The 17,283-nt window shown below is 39.6% G+C and overlaps 1 protein-coding gene across 13 annotated transcripts in view; it reads right to left on the minus strand.

Moving 5' to 3' along the window:
• The window catches only part of IPPK (inositol-pentakisphosphate 2-kinase), a 62,945-nt gene that overhangs the window by 26,507 nt on the left and 19,155 nt on the right, over positions 1–17,283 (minus strand). For 6 of the 13 annotated variants that reach the window (XM_062585225.1, XM_062585226.1, XM_062585223.1 and 3 more), the window contains one exon: positions 14,113–14,187. The exons of 3 other annotated variants lie outside the window; for them this stretch is intronic. Coding sequence is in view for 2 of the 10 variants with exons in the window: in XM_062585219.1 (XP_062441203.1) it covers positions 11,005–11,085 (81 nt within the window). In the remaining 8 variants the exon portion in view is untranslated. Of the gene's footprint in view, positions 1–3,241; positions 3,294–3,958; positions 3,983–5,056; positions 5,076–9,264; positions 9,320–11,004; positions 11,086–14,112; positions 14,188–17,283 lie in introns of those variants that run through there. 4 more of the 13 variants (XM_062585222.1, XM_062585220.1, XM_062585219.1 and 1 more) reach the window with 4 other exon arrangements.

Here is a 17,283-nt window from a genome sequence, read left to right on the forward strand (position 1 = left end):
CGCTACCCTTTAGCACTCCAAACATCAGATCAATTAGACCTTAATATTCTCCCAAACTTCATTCTCTACATGAGTCTCCTTAAGTCCTTCCACTGCTTAATAACACTTCAGTCAATGCACTATTGCAAAAGTACTTAGTTAATTGAGTTATAATCCCATGCAGACAAAAAGACAGAAAAAATTAGGCTGCAAAATCAAGCAGAGAAAAGAAAGAAACAATGCATGGAGGCAGGAAAATTCAAAGCATTAAATATTAAGAGGCTTCAAATTTTTTGAAGAAATAACATGAGCTAGAACAACAGTGAACTCAAAGGAAGAATTCTGACTATCTAACTATTTTTTCTTTTGATAAGAAATTCTGCAGTCCTTTTTCTGAACACACACTCAGTACTCAATTAGTGAGGAAAGGAGGAAAAAAAGTCATCAGAGTATCAAGTACGACTGTCCTTATTCTCTGAATACAGAAGTTAAGTGTGACTCGCATGAAAATACAGCAGTTTGGTAACAGATAGCAAGCATGGCCATAACAGTACCAGGGCTACCAGGAAAACCATTTCCAACTGCTACAGAAAACAAAAACCACCACCACCACCAGAGGGATGGCAACTCAGATTAAGAAACTTATTTCTCACAGAATTCATTAAGATTTCACAATTGCTGTACTACTATACTACCTGCAAGAATCTTCCTTCTCCAAAGTTGTGACTACAGCTATTGTTTTAGTTTTACTTAGAGAAATTCAGGAACACTAGGTGACCTTTGAAAGTCAGGCGAGAATAACAGAATCTGACTGGCATCAATACAGATACCTTAGATTAGACAGTAGGCATTGTGAAACCAGGAGAAAAACTTGGATTTTATTTCTTTACTGCTTCATATTTAATATCGGCCTAAATATGTCCTAAACTTCATTTTCATAAGGTAAAGTCACCATGCAGGCCTTCTGAACCATAGAGTTTTCACTACTTATACATAGTTAGGGCAAATATATGATCCTGACATTTTCACTTTAGCCAAATATCTAGTCTGCACCACTGAGGTTTTTCAAGCTTCAGTCACTTGTTACATTATTAACACAATCTGTGGTAAGAGTTGGTGCCAGTGAAAGTAGTAGAGGAATTTTGATAAAAATAAATTCAAATGCTAGTAAAATTGTTTAACTATGCAGAAAGAAGTACATTTTCTTTTTCACATTACCACTTTGGCTCACATAGTTTTAAAGTAAGCTTCAGTATAAAACTGTGTGGAATTAGCTTGTCCCAACACAAAGCTTGGGAAATGTCACTGCAGCTTCTACTTTTCGAAATAAGCAGGTACATATAATTTGCTATTTATTATTATAAACAGAACATTTAAATGTTTTTGTGTACAAGCACAGCATTAGTGTATACCTCCACAACTCCCTAGTATAACTAGATAGCCTTTATTTAGTTGATTACCAACTTGTGTTCACATATGCAAGATCTTGTGGTAGATACCAAAGCACTTTGGGAAGCAACCCTCTAACCCCGAGAAGGAAATCCATGCCTCTCCCCAGTTCCCCCTCTACCTCCCCTCACTCCACACAGTCTAATAAATTGTGGAATCTGAAGACTCTACGGTATTTTTTGTGAACACTACACGCAATTTCATGCCTATCATAAAGTTCTCTATGTTTGCCTACTATACTCCATTTTAATACATTTTTAAAGGTATACGATATACAAGCAGAATAATAAAACCCAAATTTAAAATTATCTGTATAAAAGTCATGAGCTTCTAGCTACTGTGTAACCAACATGGGGGGGGGGGGGAGGAAAACTCTCAGACTAGTAACAAATCGCGCCCTACCATTACTACTATGCCATTTCTTGCAACTAATTACACCCATCACCATCACCTTCTTAAGCAGATGAGGAGGCTAAGTGACCTCTATTCTTAGAGAGAATGGGGTCTGAAAAGGATCCTGAATTTCTCTGCACAGTAAAAAAAAATGGATGTTAATTTCATGTTCTTCCCTTGAGCCTGAAAAACAAACAAGAACTTAGGGAGCACAGTTCTAAGTGTTACCAAACCTTTTACTGCCATTGCAGTTGTTCCATAAAACTTAATCATTGCCTATTTAGGATGGTATACAGCAATAACATCTACAAAAAATGTGCTCTATCTAAATTTCAATCAAATTGAAGCATGGAAAATTTTGTACCTTTTCAATGAAATATACGTGGTAATATGGTATACAAGCATTGTCTTCCAGCTCAGTTTTGTTCTATATAAGGTGGATAAGATCATACAAAACAAAGTGAGGAAAGCTGCATTTCCTGCCAGTATGGAGGAAGTTTAGCAATTGCTCACACAAAGTGTAAGGAAGTATCAGAACAACACCCTCCTATTTGGCTTAAGAACTCCTTAAGAACAATCTTTTGATTTCTTTACAAAAATAAAGAATTTTGAGCAAAAACATCTTGCTTGACACCATTCAGTATTTTAAGCCATTATCTAGAAGTAAATGACACCATGTTACTTGGGGTTTTTTTGCAAAGAGCTCACAGCTGCATCAGACTTCAAGTGTTCATTCCTTTTTTCTTTCCCCTGTCCAGTTATGATGTATATTCCCATGATAGTTGAACATTCACACAGGTTTCACATTATAACTAAGTTTTATATAACCTTACAATATGCCAAGGGTAACAATTTAAAAACAGTTTTATCATTTTGTACTAGCCTTGAATAAAAAGGGATGTTCACTGTTTGGCTAAGCTGCACAATACTCAGAACGGTATCAAGCGATACATCTACTGGTACTAGGTGGAAACACACACCAGAGAGCTACAGCAGAATGAATAAACCTATTCATTCCTGGCCCTCAACACACAGCACTACAGTCTGGATAACACAGATGTCCCTGAGACACTAATGTTAAAAACAAAGAAGAAAACAAATGGTCCTTAAGGTTTAACAGTGTATCAAATTCCTTATCTGTCACATAGGTGAGTTACACAAATCAGAATGTGAAACCTGTACTAAGCTTCCTGTCTTTAAACTGCTGCAAGCCTGCATGCATCTGGAACAGGCACTTTCCAACAGTGAGAGTTACAGCCAGCTGCCTAGCCGGCTTCTGTTACATTGGGCACACAAGACTCTTCAGGAAAATATTAACAGTGAGGGGAGGAAATAAAAAAAATAAAAAGTCAAAGGAATTATAAATTATGTTAATAACTCAAAGCACCCTAAACACCTCCATAGATCAACTAAAACAAACCTGAGCAATTCCTGAGCAACTGCTCAACTGAATACAGCATCCCCACTCCTTCCTGAGCAAAAAAAAAAAAAAAAATAGAGAGAAGGTCAGAAAGTGATTATCACATATCTCAGAAATAATACACTGAGGTGAAGACAACATCCCACTGAAAGGCTGGAACAGAGGAACAAATTGTGGGAGCAAACACAATAAGCTATTACACTGCTACCTCCTACACAGTTCACAGGTCAGTTATTTCCACCAAAAAGCAACCACTGGTAAATACGTCCAGCCCACTACTGCTGTTGATTAAAGGAAGGTTCAGTGTACAGAAAAGAAAAGGCAAAGTTTAGTGTTACAAACTCCACCTTTACTACATTTGCCAACCACTAATAAAACAAGAAAAATGTGCTTTCTAAATACAGGATTGATTTCATCAACTTCAACGAGAATCTCTGTTTCAAGTCTGAACTAGGACAGCACCCAAACAGAAAGAACAAAACTATTTTTAAATGAAGCCTAACTACCTCCTGAGCTTTTCTGCAAAACTGCGATTTGCTTTATATTTCTATTCGTATTATCTTCAGCATTCTCATAAGTCACCCAAAATAGAAAATAAAACAAAACAAAGTAAAAAAGATGCAAACTGAACTTTGAATTCCAGTGACAAACATATTTTACGCGAATAATGACAGATCTATAAATATCTATAAATATAGTGAAAAGCTACTATTTTACATTATAGTATTAGACCTGCGTTTCTCAGTGTTTCTCTCTCCCATCTCCTTCCACACAGAAAGACTCGAGTGCTACGTTTTCATAACTGCATCTACAGAAGCACGAGAAAAAAAATCATTAAAAAATATAAAAAAATTATAAGAAAAGTTTAAAGTGCATTGCTGACTTTCTGTTCCTTCCCTCTTCGTTCTAGCTCTTTATCTGCTGCTGCTTTTCCTGCCATTTTACAAAAAATACTATTAAACTGTTACATTCATAGCATCCTTTCAGCACAGAAACCTGGTAAAGACAAAGGAAAAGTAAATTTAACTACAATACACTGGTGCTATATGAAATTAAAATTCCATATGCACAATGACTCAAACAGATGCTTTGGGCCAACTAATCTTTGCAGCTAATCCACTGAAGCAGAACTGCTTCCAACTTCCAATACTTCTTTTGTAATAAAAGCCTTTTGTGATTGTACTCAAGTAGAGTTAGTGTGATGAGTTAGTTACAACATCTACAATCACTGTTGTAACAATTTAGCTAAAGAAATAACTATAAGCAAATAAAACGTCTTCCTGTTTGCCAGTGACAATAGGCGTGTATTTAAATGTCAGTTAACCAACAGACAAGGTTAACAAAAGGATATATATAGTTTCATTCAAGTTAGAAGGCCACAAAGGGTCCTGAATCCCAACTCAAGCTAGTAAGTGCTTCCAATTCCTAAAAATTTAATTGCAGTTTACAGCAAGACACTCATCTCTTCATCTCTTTTCCACTTGTGACAGACCCTGATTGCATACTGCTTGGCTTTTCAATTAGTTTTCATAGCTGCTTGGTTTGGTAAATTTAGATAGAAGCTCCTCTACTTGCTTACAAAAAAAAAAAATCACAATTAGGAAAGATGGAATAGAAAGCAGCATATTACATTTGTCACGTATCTGTTTTCTAAGCAGGCAAAGGGTGTACAGTTGCTTTTTTTTCTAGACATTCTATGTTTATACATGCATATCCCCAAAAGAACACACAATATTGGAGAAGTAAGGTCAAAGAAATGCCCTATGAGCCAGGAAGGGGGGGGGGGGGGAAGTGTTAATGGTCTTTAATACTTACAAAGTTCTTAATGGAGTCTTGGTCCAACTCACATTCAAGTTTTGCTCTCCCCCGTAAATTCTGCAGAACCAGATGCAAAACTGCTTACACTCAGCCACATACCTCAGTGAATGTTTTGCATACATCCAGTCCATAGAATAAATGAAAAATAAAAATTACCACAGGTTCGAATTTAAGTAGGGGAATCTCCTCAAGGATAGAAGAACTTTTAAGTTCCAGTCTTAACAAAACCCTACCTTTCCTATTAGTTGAAATAAAATTCAATAAATGCAAGTTGTACATTACCTTTTCTGGGTAATTTCTGAGCGTGAAAAAGCAAAGACTCCCTAACTTGGTCATATTTCAATCACTACAACAGTCAAAGAAGGCTGTCGTTAATAAGCAGCACCAGCCAAAGACAGGAGACTATTTCTACCACTCATATGTTCAAGGAAGAGCCACTCCAAATAGCACAGGCTATTTCAGTATTTTTCCCATACCTGAAGACCTAATGCCAAGGATCAGAGGTCTGTTCTATATTTCCTTGAAATCAAGAGATCCATAGATCTAGCAATTATTTGATCCACAGACATTAAGAAGAAACGCAATACACAACTGAACAAGACCTGTTTACAAGTAGGGAGGGATCTGTAGTGTCCCAGGAACGACTTAAATTTTGGGAGCAATACTTTACTTGCACGAACTTCAAGATGACAAAACAGCAAACTCCACATCACAGAGAAATAATGAAGCTCACAAAGGGAAGAACAAGACATTTGAGTTCTTGAACTTGTACAAAATGAGACCATCACAAAGTGCTACAGGAAGATTCACTCAGCAAGACAGCAGCATTGCCCTCTTTTTGTCAGACAAGACTAAACTGCAAAGCTACAGCTGGCTAGTAATTCTAACCATAAGCGTTTTTGCTGTTAGATCAAAAATCCCCCACTTGTCTAAGCATACAATCTTGTCCATGACCCTGTCCTCCAATATCAATAAATAACCTTCACAACATAAATTTATTGCGTAAAATGCCAAATTTACCCAGTAAGATTAATTTTTAATTCAAAAAAAGGAAAACCTTCATACTTTGAAAAGCGTTATAAACAATCAAGTCTGATATGACGCAAGGCACCTTCCACAGAATTCATAGGAAACATGAAACCAAGTTGATCTCCCCCACAATAAAAAGGTCTTTCCGCACACACTATACTGCTCTCATAATGCAATAATGTCAGCAGAAGCAGCCGCAAATATTGCGGATATAGTGAAATTAAAGACCAATGTTAAAAATGCAAGACTCCTTTCCAAATCCAGAACAAGGATTGAGAAAGATGCCTGTAAAGGAAGCACTGGTAACACTGATATGATATCCTCCATCTTTACCCATCTGTCCTGAAGGAAAAAAACACAGAGAAAAGACATTACTCAGCTATTATAAGCAACAAGTTCGGGAACCTTCTGCAGGTACGATTATCTGACTCAACTCCCTCCTCAGTCCTCTGACCTCAGCTTCATTTACCTTCTCCACCTACCCTCTCCCCCCTTTTCTATTTACAAAACTCACATGCTTTCTCCGAAAATGGTTTACGTGCTTCCTAACAAATCATGTCCTTTACCAAACACTAAAGATATCTGTTAGAACTATAACCTCTCCTAGACAAGTAGATTATTACTAAGCAATAATCAAGGCATATCAAGATCCAAACCACAACTTTTCACAAACACAGTTTCCTCTAGACCCATTTCAGACCATTTCACTGAATAAAAAATATTAGAAAAAAAAATCCTCTTTTCTTACACCACTTCAAAGTAGTCACTGTGAAACACAAGCTTAATGTTCAAATAAGCATTTTGTTTAAAAGCAAGTATTAGGTTACCACAATGTCTCAATGTGAAAAAATTAAAAATTAATACAAATTAATTGCAGTGAAACAGAGCAAGAATGCACATACTTTATCTAATGAAGCAAAATCTCAGGATTTCAAGCATGTTTCAGTAGTGAAAGAAAATACAAGACGTTATTTTAGAGTTACTTACACTGCTTTACAAGGAACGACAATTTCCTGAAACCTTTATGAAGTGTTAGTATCTGTAAGAGCAAACAACTGATTAAAATGTAGAACTACAACAAGAGGTTTTGTAGCTCACGTCTGAAAAACTAGACATCTCCTCCACTTTAGAGTCAAGTCAACTTACAAGATAGTGACTATACCACAGCAGTTCCTCAGAAGCCTCACCACTGCTCAAGCCCAGGGCAGAGAAGAGGAGTGGTTTGGGCCACTTTCTTAAATTAGAAGCCAACTTTGATGCAGACAAAGCAAAACTCCAATAAAAACATAGGCAGCATGAACCATCCTTTCTAACCTGCCCAACTGTTTGTGATAGCTTTAATAGCTGTATCTGTGCCACAGCACCTTACGCATCCTTGAGACAGTAACAAGTAGCCCAGACGATTCACCGTTTGATTAAATATGGCATATCAACTATTTGAAGAGCATATTATGCTTCAATCAAATATAGAAAACAATAGCACAAGGACCACACAGCTGTCATCTGAATTAACAGCTAGGCAAATTTATGTATACTTCAGAGTGATCTTTCTGAATGAATGTCTCAAGCACTTTTTTCAGAAACCAGAACAGAATTACCAGTTACGTCTCTCACTGAAACCAATGAGGTAGAAAAGTTGTTTTTGTTCATCTTCTAGGAGAAGATGCAGCAGGCTGCAAGATTATACAAAGGCTTTTTGACCACAGTTCAGTTTCAGTGTGGATTAGCTTAATCACAGCTGCAATAAAAAACACTAGGAAAAGCTTTATCATCAGAGAGATGATCTCTAGATGTCCCTTCCATCTTCAACCATTCTGTGATTCTGTGAAACTTGTCCCATAACATTGACTGTCTTCCAGAATTTCAGATTCATCAAGACTTAAACTTCGAAAAGCCATGGAAGCAGAAGTTAGAGCATGTATCAAGCAAGCATGGAGCTCTGTAGATGACAACAGTAACCAGGAATTCTTGCAGGCATTCCATCTTTATTCATCAGATCACTTTCTAAATGGAGAACTAATTAGAGCAACTCTGTAAAGCTATCACTGTAAAAAGAGACATGCTGACTAGACCATGCCCTGCCTAAGTCTTAACTGCATGAATAAGGAATGGAGATGCTCTTGCAGTGATTTCAGATGCTTCATTTCAGTACTGCATTCTACAGGTTGTAGGAGTGCAGGAACACAGGGATAATTTTGTCATTATTACATTCTGGAGGATTAGTAACTGGTAAGTGGAAGCAGCACATCAAACAGTACTTTATAAACATACCTGAACAACCAAGCATGTTCTGCAGAGAGATGATGCCAATGTATGACTGTCAGACATAAATCTTTGTCTACATGTCACCATTCAAAGGCGCTGGAACAAAGGCTTGCACACTGTTTGCATCTCGGGCTTATCAGCTCATCACTAGCAAAGCTCTTTGTCATGCATGCCACTTTTCCGCAACTAAGTTTTCAGGCGTTAACTTTGGTACTGTACTACCTCTGGATTACCAGGGTGTTACGTTCATGTCTTAAACAGAAAGAAACAGGGAACGGAACAAACCAATGAATTAAACATAGCCTTAAACAGACCAGAGCAACATGAACTGATGCATGCCTTGCTCTTACTCTTCATCCCCGCTCTGGCCACACCTCTGCACAATCAAGAACAAGAATTGTGTATTCAGCCTACCTACTCATCCCAATCTAAACACTGTGTGTTTGACACACAGTCTTGCACGGTATCTGTTCTCAGTATTACAAATAGGGGTCAAGAGGAGAAGAATTGAAGCCAAACTCCCTAGGTCTTAGTTCACAAAGGACAAAGAAGCTAATGTCCTCTTCTTCAAAAGGACAGGTTTTTTTCCACTTCCCAGATCATATGGAAGAAGTAAGGAAGAGAGGTCAGACCCACAAAGGTAGAGACCACTGCCTTCCCCAGATATCTCTACATGTGAAAATGAGAACACAGAGATAATAAGCACTCTTGGACACAGTTCCACCCCAGCTTCTCGCTTTCAACCCCAGCACCAACATCATCCATTCATGTCCCCCTTGCCACAACCAAATTGCTATCCCTCCCACTTGCATTCATACACAAAATTGTGACCTTAGGAGCTACAGAATGAAGCAAAAACAGTAAAATGAAATTCATTATGTTAGTTATGCTGCTATTCTGTTCTCACAAACCTGAGAATGACTGACAACAGATCACAAGAACGATGATTAATCATTCAAGTACGTCCTGTTTATAAAGGGAACAAAGTAAATGTTAGCATCTAAACAGTATTTTATATGCTACAATTTTAACAGATTTCATCATCAGTAGACACAAAGCTCTAGCCTGTAAGCTTTTATTGGCTCAATGCTGCCTACACAGGGAAAAAAAAATACATACATATATATTTTACTTCCACTGTTATCTTCAAATTTTAGCATCCTTTTAATAAGAGAACTGGCATACTCAGCACCTATTCTAAATTTCTGGCAGACTTCCTCACTTTCCACACCTTTAATGACATCCTAAGACATTGTTATTAATTTATTACATATTCTGATTCATCCAGTGACCAAAGATTTTTTTTAACTGCATTTTCAACAGATATTCAGAAAGCTAAAATTTAAATAGGAAACAAAAATTCTACACTCTCTTCTTGTAGCAACAATGTCTTTTTTTAATACTTGGCATAAAGAAAGAGAAGAAATAAACAAGAGCCACAGAAGAGCCCCTCCTAAAGATGGGCAAAAACTTCCAGCATTTTCTCAGACTTGATATATGTTAGCGTTTTTTATGTCCAGCTTACACTTATAAGACAGAAAAGAGAAACCCGATGACTCTAACATTCTCAAATACATTCATTTTAAGTTCTAGAAAACCCTCAGATTTTAAGATTCAATTCACACTGTAATCTTCTCATATAAAAGCCTGTATGTTGACATTTCTGTTTTATTGGACAGTTTTAGATCTATAACCACTAGCAAATTCATACTGGAATTAAAATACAAATATAAGACAAAAAAACAGCCCAAAGTCCTTTTTAGAAAAGCAATAAACTTCTGAGGGACGTGTATAATGAAAATCCAAAACTCAATATGCTAAGTAAATAACACACATACACGAGGGGAAGAGCACAGTGACAGCAGTCACAGAACACGTGCTTTTAAGCTGATACGGAATCTGCTTGACTGGATTTAGATTAATTTTATTTTTGCTGCTCATCAAAGCCAATACTGAATTTATTTTACTTAGTAAGATTTTTTTAAACGAACGGTAAATCGAAGCACAGAGATTAAATGACTTGCTCATTCACGCTGACATCTACGGCCAGGCCGCAAACTGAAATCTGACTCTGGAGCCCCAATCCAGGATTGTAGCAAATGTTCACACACTTTTACGGAGCCAGGGGCGAAAGGAAAACCATTCCCAACGCTTTCATCCGATTCCGTGCGTCTTCCTCACCCGCCTGCACGCAGGCCCGCGCCGCCAGCGATGGGAGAGGAGCGCGTCCTGCGCCTCTCACCGCAGCTCCGTCTCCAGAGGACGCGTTCCTACCGCCAGCTGCTCTCCTCTGCGCGGGGTCTATTGCCCACCCTCTGCGCAGGCTGCAGGGCGAACACCAGGCAAAGCCGCTGCCGAGCCCCCTCCCACGGAAGGGTTAAGCGTTTCCGCTCGCCCCCTCAGCGCCGCAAAAACGCAGCGAGAGCCGCTCCGCTAAGCGGCTGGACGCGAAGGTTACGCGCTCCGCGGGGCAGCAAAGCGAAACGAAGGAAAGGCGGCTCCCCCGGGGCAGGCGACCGGAGCGCCGCGCTCCGCGCCGGGCCGGGCCGGGGCCGGGGCCGGGGCCGCGCGCGCCCCTCACACGCCGGGGGGGAGGGGGGGCGGGGAGGCGCCCGCGCGCCGGCCGTTACCCGCCGCCGCGGCCGCCCTACCTGGCAGTGCGCGACGACCAGGCTCTGGTTGCCTTCCCCGTGGTACTTCCATTCATTCTCATCCATCTTCTCCACTTCCATGCCCGGCCCGGCCCGGCCCGGCCCGCCGCGCCCCGTGGGGACGGTGCCCGCCGCCCGCCCGCCGCGCTCGCGCTCCCGCCCGCGCCTCCGCCACCGGCGCTGCGCGCCGCGCCGCCCCTCCCCCGCGCCGCAGGAAGTCCCGCCCTCCGCGGCGAGGTCGGAGGGCGCCGGACCGGCGCGGCACGCGCACGGCTGGCGGCCATCTTAGAGCGGGGCAGCTCCCCCGGCCGCCATCATTGACGGGGGCAGGAGCGGGCGGCGCTCCGGGAGGCGGCTCTGCCCGCAGCCACCGGGGCGGCGGCCGGGGCCGGTGCCGGGGCCGGGGCCGCGGCGCTCCCTCCGCGAGCGGAGCCGAGGGGCCGCCTCGCCCCCTGTGCGGGGCGGCCAGCCCGCGCGGCCGCGGCCCCGCAGCGCTGCCTGCAGCCACGCTGGTAACACGCACAATAAAGGGCCTGTTTTCCGCGGCCAGGGCAGTATGTCCGCGCACCGGGGCGCACAGGAACTGACTTGGCACCTGCGGCCCCAACCCCGACGTTATTCGGATGATCAAGCGCCCCCAAAACTGCAGCGCAGAGTCGTGCTTCTTGCTAAGGCTGCCTTTAAGGTCACAGAAGCGAGCTGCAGCTCCCTTCGCGTGGCGGGCTGCAGCTCCGCATCCTTTCCTGGCTTCTGCACACCAGGCTCCCAAACACCTGGTACAGGTGGTGCAGGTATAAATATTTAAGTATAAATACAAATGTTTTCCTTTGCAGTAGCCATGAACTGGGTGCTTTTGAATAATTTCACAGTACCTCATCACGCACAGATGCAAACACCTCTACAGATACAAATATACATGTATATTCATAAAACGTGCAGCAAATTTAAGACAAATAATGTGCATGCTGCATGCCTATCACAAAGATAGGGCCAGACCCAGATTCCAGAATCTAGATCTAGACTCTTAATTAGAATTTTAATCCCTTAAAAACAAACCAAAAAAACAAACAAAAACAAAAAAAAACAGAAACCAACTGGCAACCAGTGTGAGTTTTGGCTACAAACATCAAAATTTACTCCCGAATTACATTTTTAAAACTATCCCAAAGTGCACGCTCAAGTTTTCCCTTTTGTTGTCTTTCTTCCTCTGAAAGTAAAGCATGAGAATAGCCAAGCTGACACATCATAAGGTAACATACACTTGCAAGTTTTTCTCATGTGCAGTGAACATTGGTATAATTTTAACGGAAGCCAATTTTGACTTTCATGGATTCTTTAACAATAGAGGAAAAAAATAAGGAAGACTTCTTAACTGAAAGTGAAAATGCATCTAAAAGACTGAAAACAAAACCTGCATTATCTTGTCACGAGGCCTTGCTCCTTTCTTGAATGTGTGGTGCTGCAACTGAATTGGTTATAACCCAATTTCACTGTAATTGTGAAAGGGAGTTGGGGTTAAAATGATTTATAATTTCTTTTTGCCAAAATACAGAATGATAAGCACTTAATTTTTTATTTAACAATATTTTATAGGCTCAAGTATGAAAAAGGAAAACATGAATCCCTACTCCTCTGGCCATTTAATAAAGAAAAAAAAATACCATCAATGGGATGTTTAAAGTATGTCACCTTCACTTTTTGCCAAGTTTATTTCAGCATATTATGTAATAAGGAACGAATGTATGAAACCTACAAAAACTTACCATGTTATTAGCTTCATCAAAAAGAGTGTTACAAAGAAATTTCAGACTTGACTAACACTGTAGTAATTACAATACTTCCATTACAAAGTTACTTAACTTGTGCTTTAGAAAAGTAATGCATGTAACTAAGCATGTTTACATGAAGAAATACAAATAAGTAATAGTCTCAATATATTGTCTTGCAATGGCAGAACTAGTTTGTCTTAACTTGCTGTACTATAGGTCTCTAAAATTGGTTTGTTTTCTACTCTTTCATACTTCCACAAAATGTACCTTTGCACAGAAAAAGTGGAAGTTTTCAGTCCCAGAGTCAAAACTGAGAACTGAGTTTTAATATAATCACTGTCTCCAGCAAGTCCCTTCACCTCCTCATCTCTCCCTCCTCCATTCTACCATATAGAACTACAACTTTGTTAAATGACAGGGGTATTGTGAAAATGCAACCAAATTAAAGTCTGAAAATGGAGGGACAAAAATTATTGCATGTTACATTTTGTGTGTTTCTACTTCTTAAATAGTATTTGTTTCAGGACAAATTTGCTTGGACTAAAATCTTAAGCTTCTGTGCTGTTAATAAGGTTTTGCTTAGCCATGCTGGAGAAGCTCCAGTTGTGTCTCGTGGCGTAACTGCAGCTTGTGCAGACATACCTGGGCTAGTTTTAAATAGCTGTCTCCAGGACTGCTAGCAGAGAGCTCAGATCTGCCAGAGGATCTCAGTAGACAAACAGGTGTTTTGTGGTATATCAGTAGGTAAATAAGCTAGTTTTAAACCATCTCAGGTATGTCTAGGGTATCATACCCTCAGTTCTAGCACTCCCACTTAATCCCATCACTATTTTCTTTTCGATGTAACCTGAAGGAGGGCAGAGAGCAGCACAGGACCAAAATGCCTTTCCATTTCACTGGGTCCTGTGGCTGCACCATGCTATGTTAAGCTTTTTGTCACAATTCCTGTTTCTTAGGGCTCTTCCACGTTGAGAACACACACACAAGGTAAATAATCTAAAGACATTAAATCAGTGGGTCCACTGTATTTAACAACTTGCAGATAGTCTCAAGACAAGATAAGGCAGCCTGAAATCACAAATCATATCACATTCTTACAAATAAGCTAATGAAGTATTGCCTACATAAAACCACTGTCAGACAGACTTACAACTAGGAGAAAACAGTCTTCTAGCTCTTTACATGGAAAGAGTTAAACAACAATACATTAAATAATATAAAACTTCTTCCCACCCTATCTCTATTATCCTGTGTTTGTAGGCTAATTTCCTAACTCATTTTACACCTGCACTAGAACATCCATAACAGTGTTTAATGGGATTTAAGCTATGGCACATACCTCACATCTTCAGTTTATTCATCTCAGCACTCCTGGGTGCCTTCTGGTATGCAGATCTTTACTGAGCCAAAGCCACTGAAACGTAAGTAATTTCTTTTGTAATTTCAGTGAGCTTCAACTCTAAACCTCTATGTCCTTTTCCCAGCCATGCCCCCCAGGAACTATCAACACTGGGCTCTGAGATGCACGATCTTTTGTAACTAGTCATTTTACCAAGGAATAAGAATGACATGGCTAAAACATTCACTTATCTTATTTACTCTGAGGCAAAAACTCAGGCAAGTGTTTCCTGTTAATATCCTAACAGCTAAAAAAGTTTATGAAATCCAGATCTGAGAAAAAAAAAATAACATCACTTGAGACTCAATAAAAGTGAGTGAAAATAATGCAAATGTGTCTTGTAAGTTCACAAGGAGGATTTCTGTGATATATTTTCAGTTTCCCATAATGAAAGGATTCTGTAAAACCAAGAATAATTTACTCTTTATTAAGAGTAAACGTGACAAAAAGAGCCAAGTGTCAAGACCTATAAATATCTCCCCTGCAGAAATTTTTGTTTCAAAAATCACAAATTCAAGCCAGTGAGTCCAAGAATATTGAACGGACATGAAGATACTAAAATGAAGTTGTGCTGAAAAATGCCGTTATTAGTTGTAAATCTACTGTACCATTTTTGAGTTTTCAAAACATATCATCAGTGAGAAAAGATTATCTGACAGTTTTATACTTTTATTACAGTCAAACCAACAACAATGGCGTAAACTTACATAACTCACACTTCAAAATGATACCACTGCTCCATGCCTCAATTCTTCCTCACAGTCTTTCCAGTTTACTTGCGTTCTTTCATACACTTGCTAGAAATTCAGAAAACCTCATCCTCAAACTATCACCTTCTCAGACTAACTGAGCAACACTGACCACCAAAGAAAAAAGGATGAGACTGTGACAGGAGTGTATATATAGTTTGGTAGCTTTATAGAAAGCATATGTGGCACTTAAATATTTTAGGAATGCTAAGAAAGTCAATCGGTTAGAGCAACTTACATTTTTACAAGCAGAAAATCAGAACATTAATAAAAATGAAATCTCTTCCCCATATTCCATAAATACTGGTTTAAGGCAAGTAAGCCTATCCATAGAATTACAATGTTAAAAGCTTTAATGGTCACTGAAAAATTCTCAAGATATGAAAAATTCTCAAGATATGAAAAATTTAATTGGTCACCACCAACTTTTAGAATATGCTGATTACATGCATGCTATCAAAGAAACAAAAATACAGTCCAAAGAATAGGACTGTAAGTGACTTAAGGTCAGTGAAGCTGAAGCCACATATATTGTTAAATGACAAGAGCTTGCATAAACTTACCTAGCCATCAATAACTACAGATGTGAATAGTCCTTTTAATTATAAAGGTTTTATTGCTATATAGTCTGAGGGAGGAAATAAAGTTATTGAATCAAACATACATAACTTCTAATCTGTACAGTATGCGTAGCTCCAAAAAACTGCCAAGACAGACAGTATTTTATACATAGACAAGATCATAAGCTACTGCTTCCTACGGTCAGGAATCCTGAACATTTACTGAGGGGAAAAATACAACTAATTATGCCAGAAAATAAAACACTGAGTTGAATTTTTGGGAACAGTAAGGGAAAAAGTGTGGAAAAGAAGATCTAATTAGGAGGCCTGAAAAGCAGAACTTTGTGCTGAAATCCTAGTAGCTTTGATAGGGCATGAAATCAGAATGAAAAGAGACCCACAACCACCATAAGCAACTCCTGAAAGTCTGTTCTTACAGCACTTAATCAAGGCAAGGAAGGAGAAGATGCAGAGATAATACAAGTCAAGACCTAAAAGCCTTAAGTGACATATCAGTGATGGAGGGAAAAAATACATGTATGTATCTTTTTACAGAAAGAGCTGACAGCAAATGACCAGAGCAGACTCAATAGCCTGGACAGAAGTCACTGAAGTACTACTTTTGCTGCGCTGGGGATAGAGCAGCGTTTCATATCGCAGATGCTTTGCTGTTAATGTTGTACTACTGGCTCAGGATCAAACGCCCCCTCTTGCAACATTATGTCTGCCCTTGGGAAAATACCCTATTGTCTGTTATCACAAACATACCTAATCTCATGTTTGGTCCTTTGACCTGTTAATGGTTAAAGCAGAGGACATCTTAAAACAAATTTCTCTTTCTGACACAAGCCCACTGTGACCACCTTCAAACAGGAAGGAGAATACATATATTAAACTGTTTCTTTTAGCTTAACTGCCATTGTTTGTCAATGCACCTCTGAGAAAAACCTTGAAAGCTTCTCAGTTAAAACCACTGCTTCACTGAGTACAAGGTCTCCAGAAGACAAATTGCAGATTGACATAGAGTGATCACACATTACATTTCAGTTTATAAACAGAACCACCAGACTGTGTAACAATATCAGGAGATTATGCAGAAGGACTCTTATGCAAAATTATTGATAAATCCTGATTTACGTTCCCTGACACAGATATAATAATATTTTTTAAAAACATAATTCCTTCAGTTCACAGACACCCTATTTTACTTACTGTAGTGCTAACAACTCTGAAGTGATCTCCGGATTCTAACAGCAGCACATAAACTGAGTGTATTTTTTTCAAAAACTCCCTTCAAGAACCTAGTTTGCTGGAACCATCATGATTGAAAAACAATAAACAGAAACCATAATTTCAAGAGACATTTTCTCCAAACTTTAACCTCAGATTATTTCTCATCTCCCATATGTAAACTTGGGTATAACACAGTTTCACAGGCCCAGACACTAACACAATACAAGGCTATCTCAAAAGGGCAATCCCGTTCTTTTCAGACCTGGCCATATATTCCTGTCCTCTCTCTTGCATCATCTTCAGCACATTTACTCTCACGTGGCCAGTTCGAGCAGTTTACTCATCTGATTGATAAAATCTATTATTTTTTGGATATGATTATTTTTTAGTTGAATCAGCAAACCAGCACGAGTCACTGCAGGGTCACTCGAGTCCTCGAGCTATCATTAGAGGAGGAATGGGAACACAGTCAGCCCTGGTGAGGAGTGCGGCATTTTGTCACTTGCTCGGTTTCGTACCAGGTTAAGGCAATTACCAAACTCTACTTTTCGCAACGCCGCAGAACTTTC

This window comes from Rhea pennata, chromosome 12 (assembly GCF_028389875.1).
Source record: "Rhea pennata isolate bPtePen1 chromosome 12, bPtePen1.pri, whole genome shotgun sequence".
In the NCBI taxonomy this organism is placed as follows: Eukaryota; Metazoa; Chordata; class Aves; order Rheiformes; family Rheidae; genus Rhea; species Rhea pennata.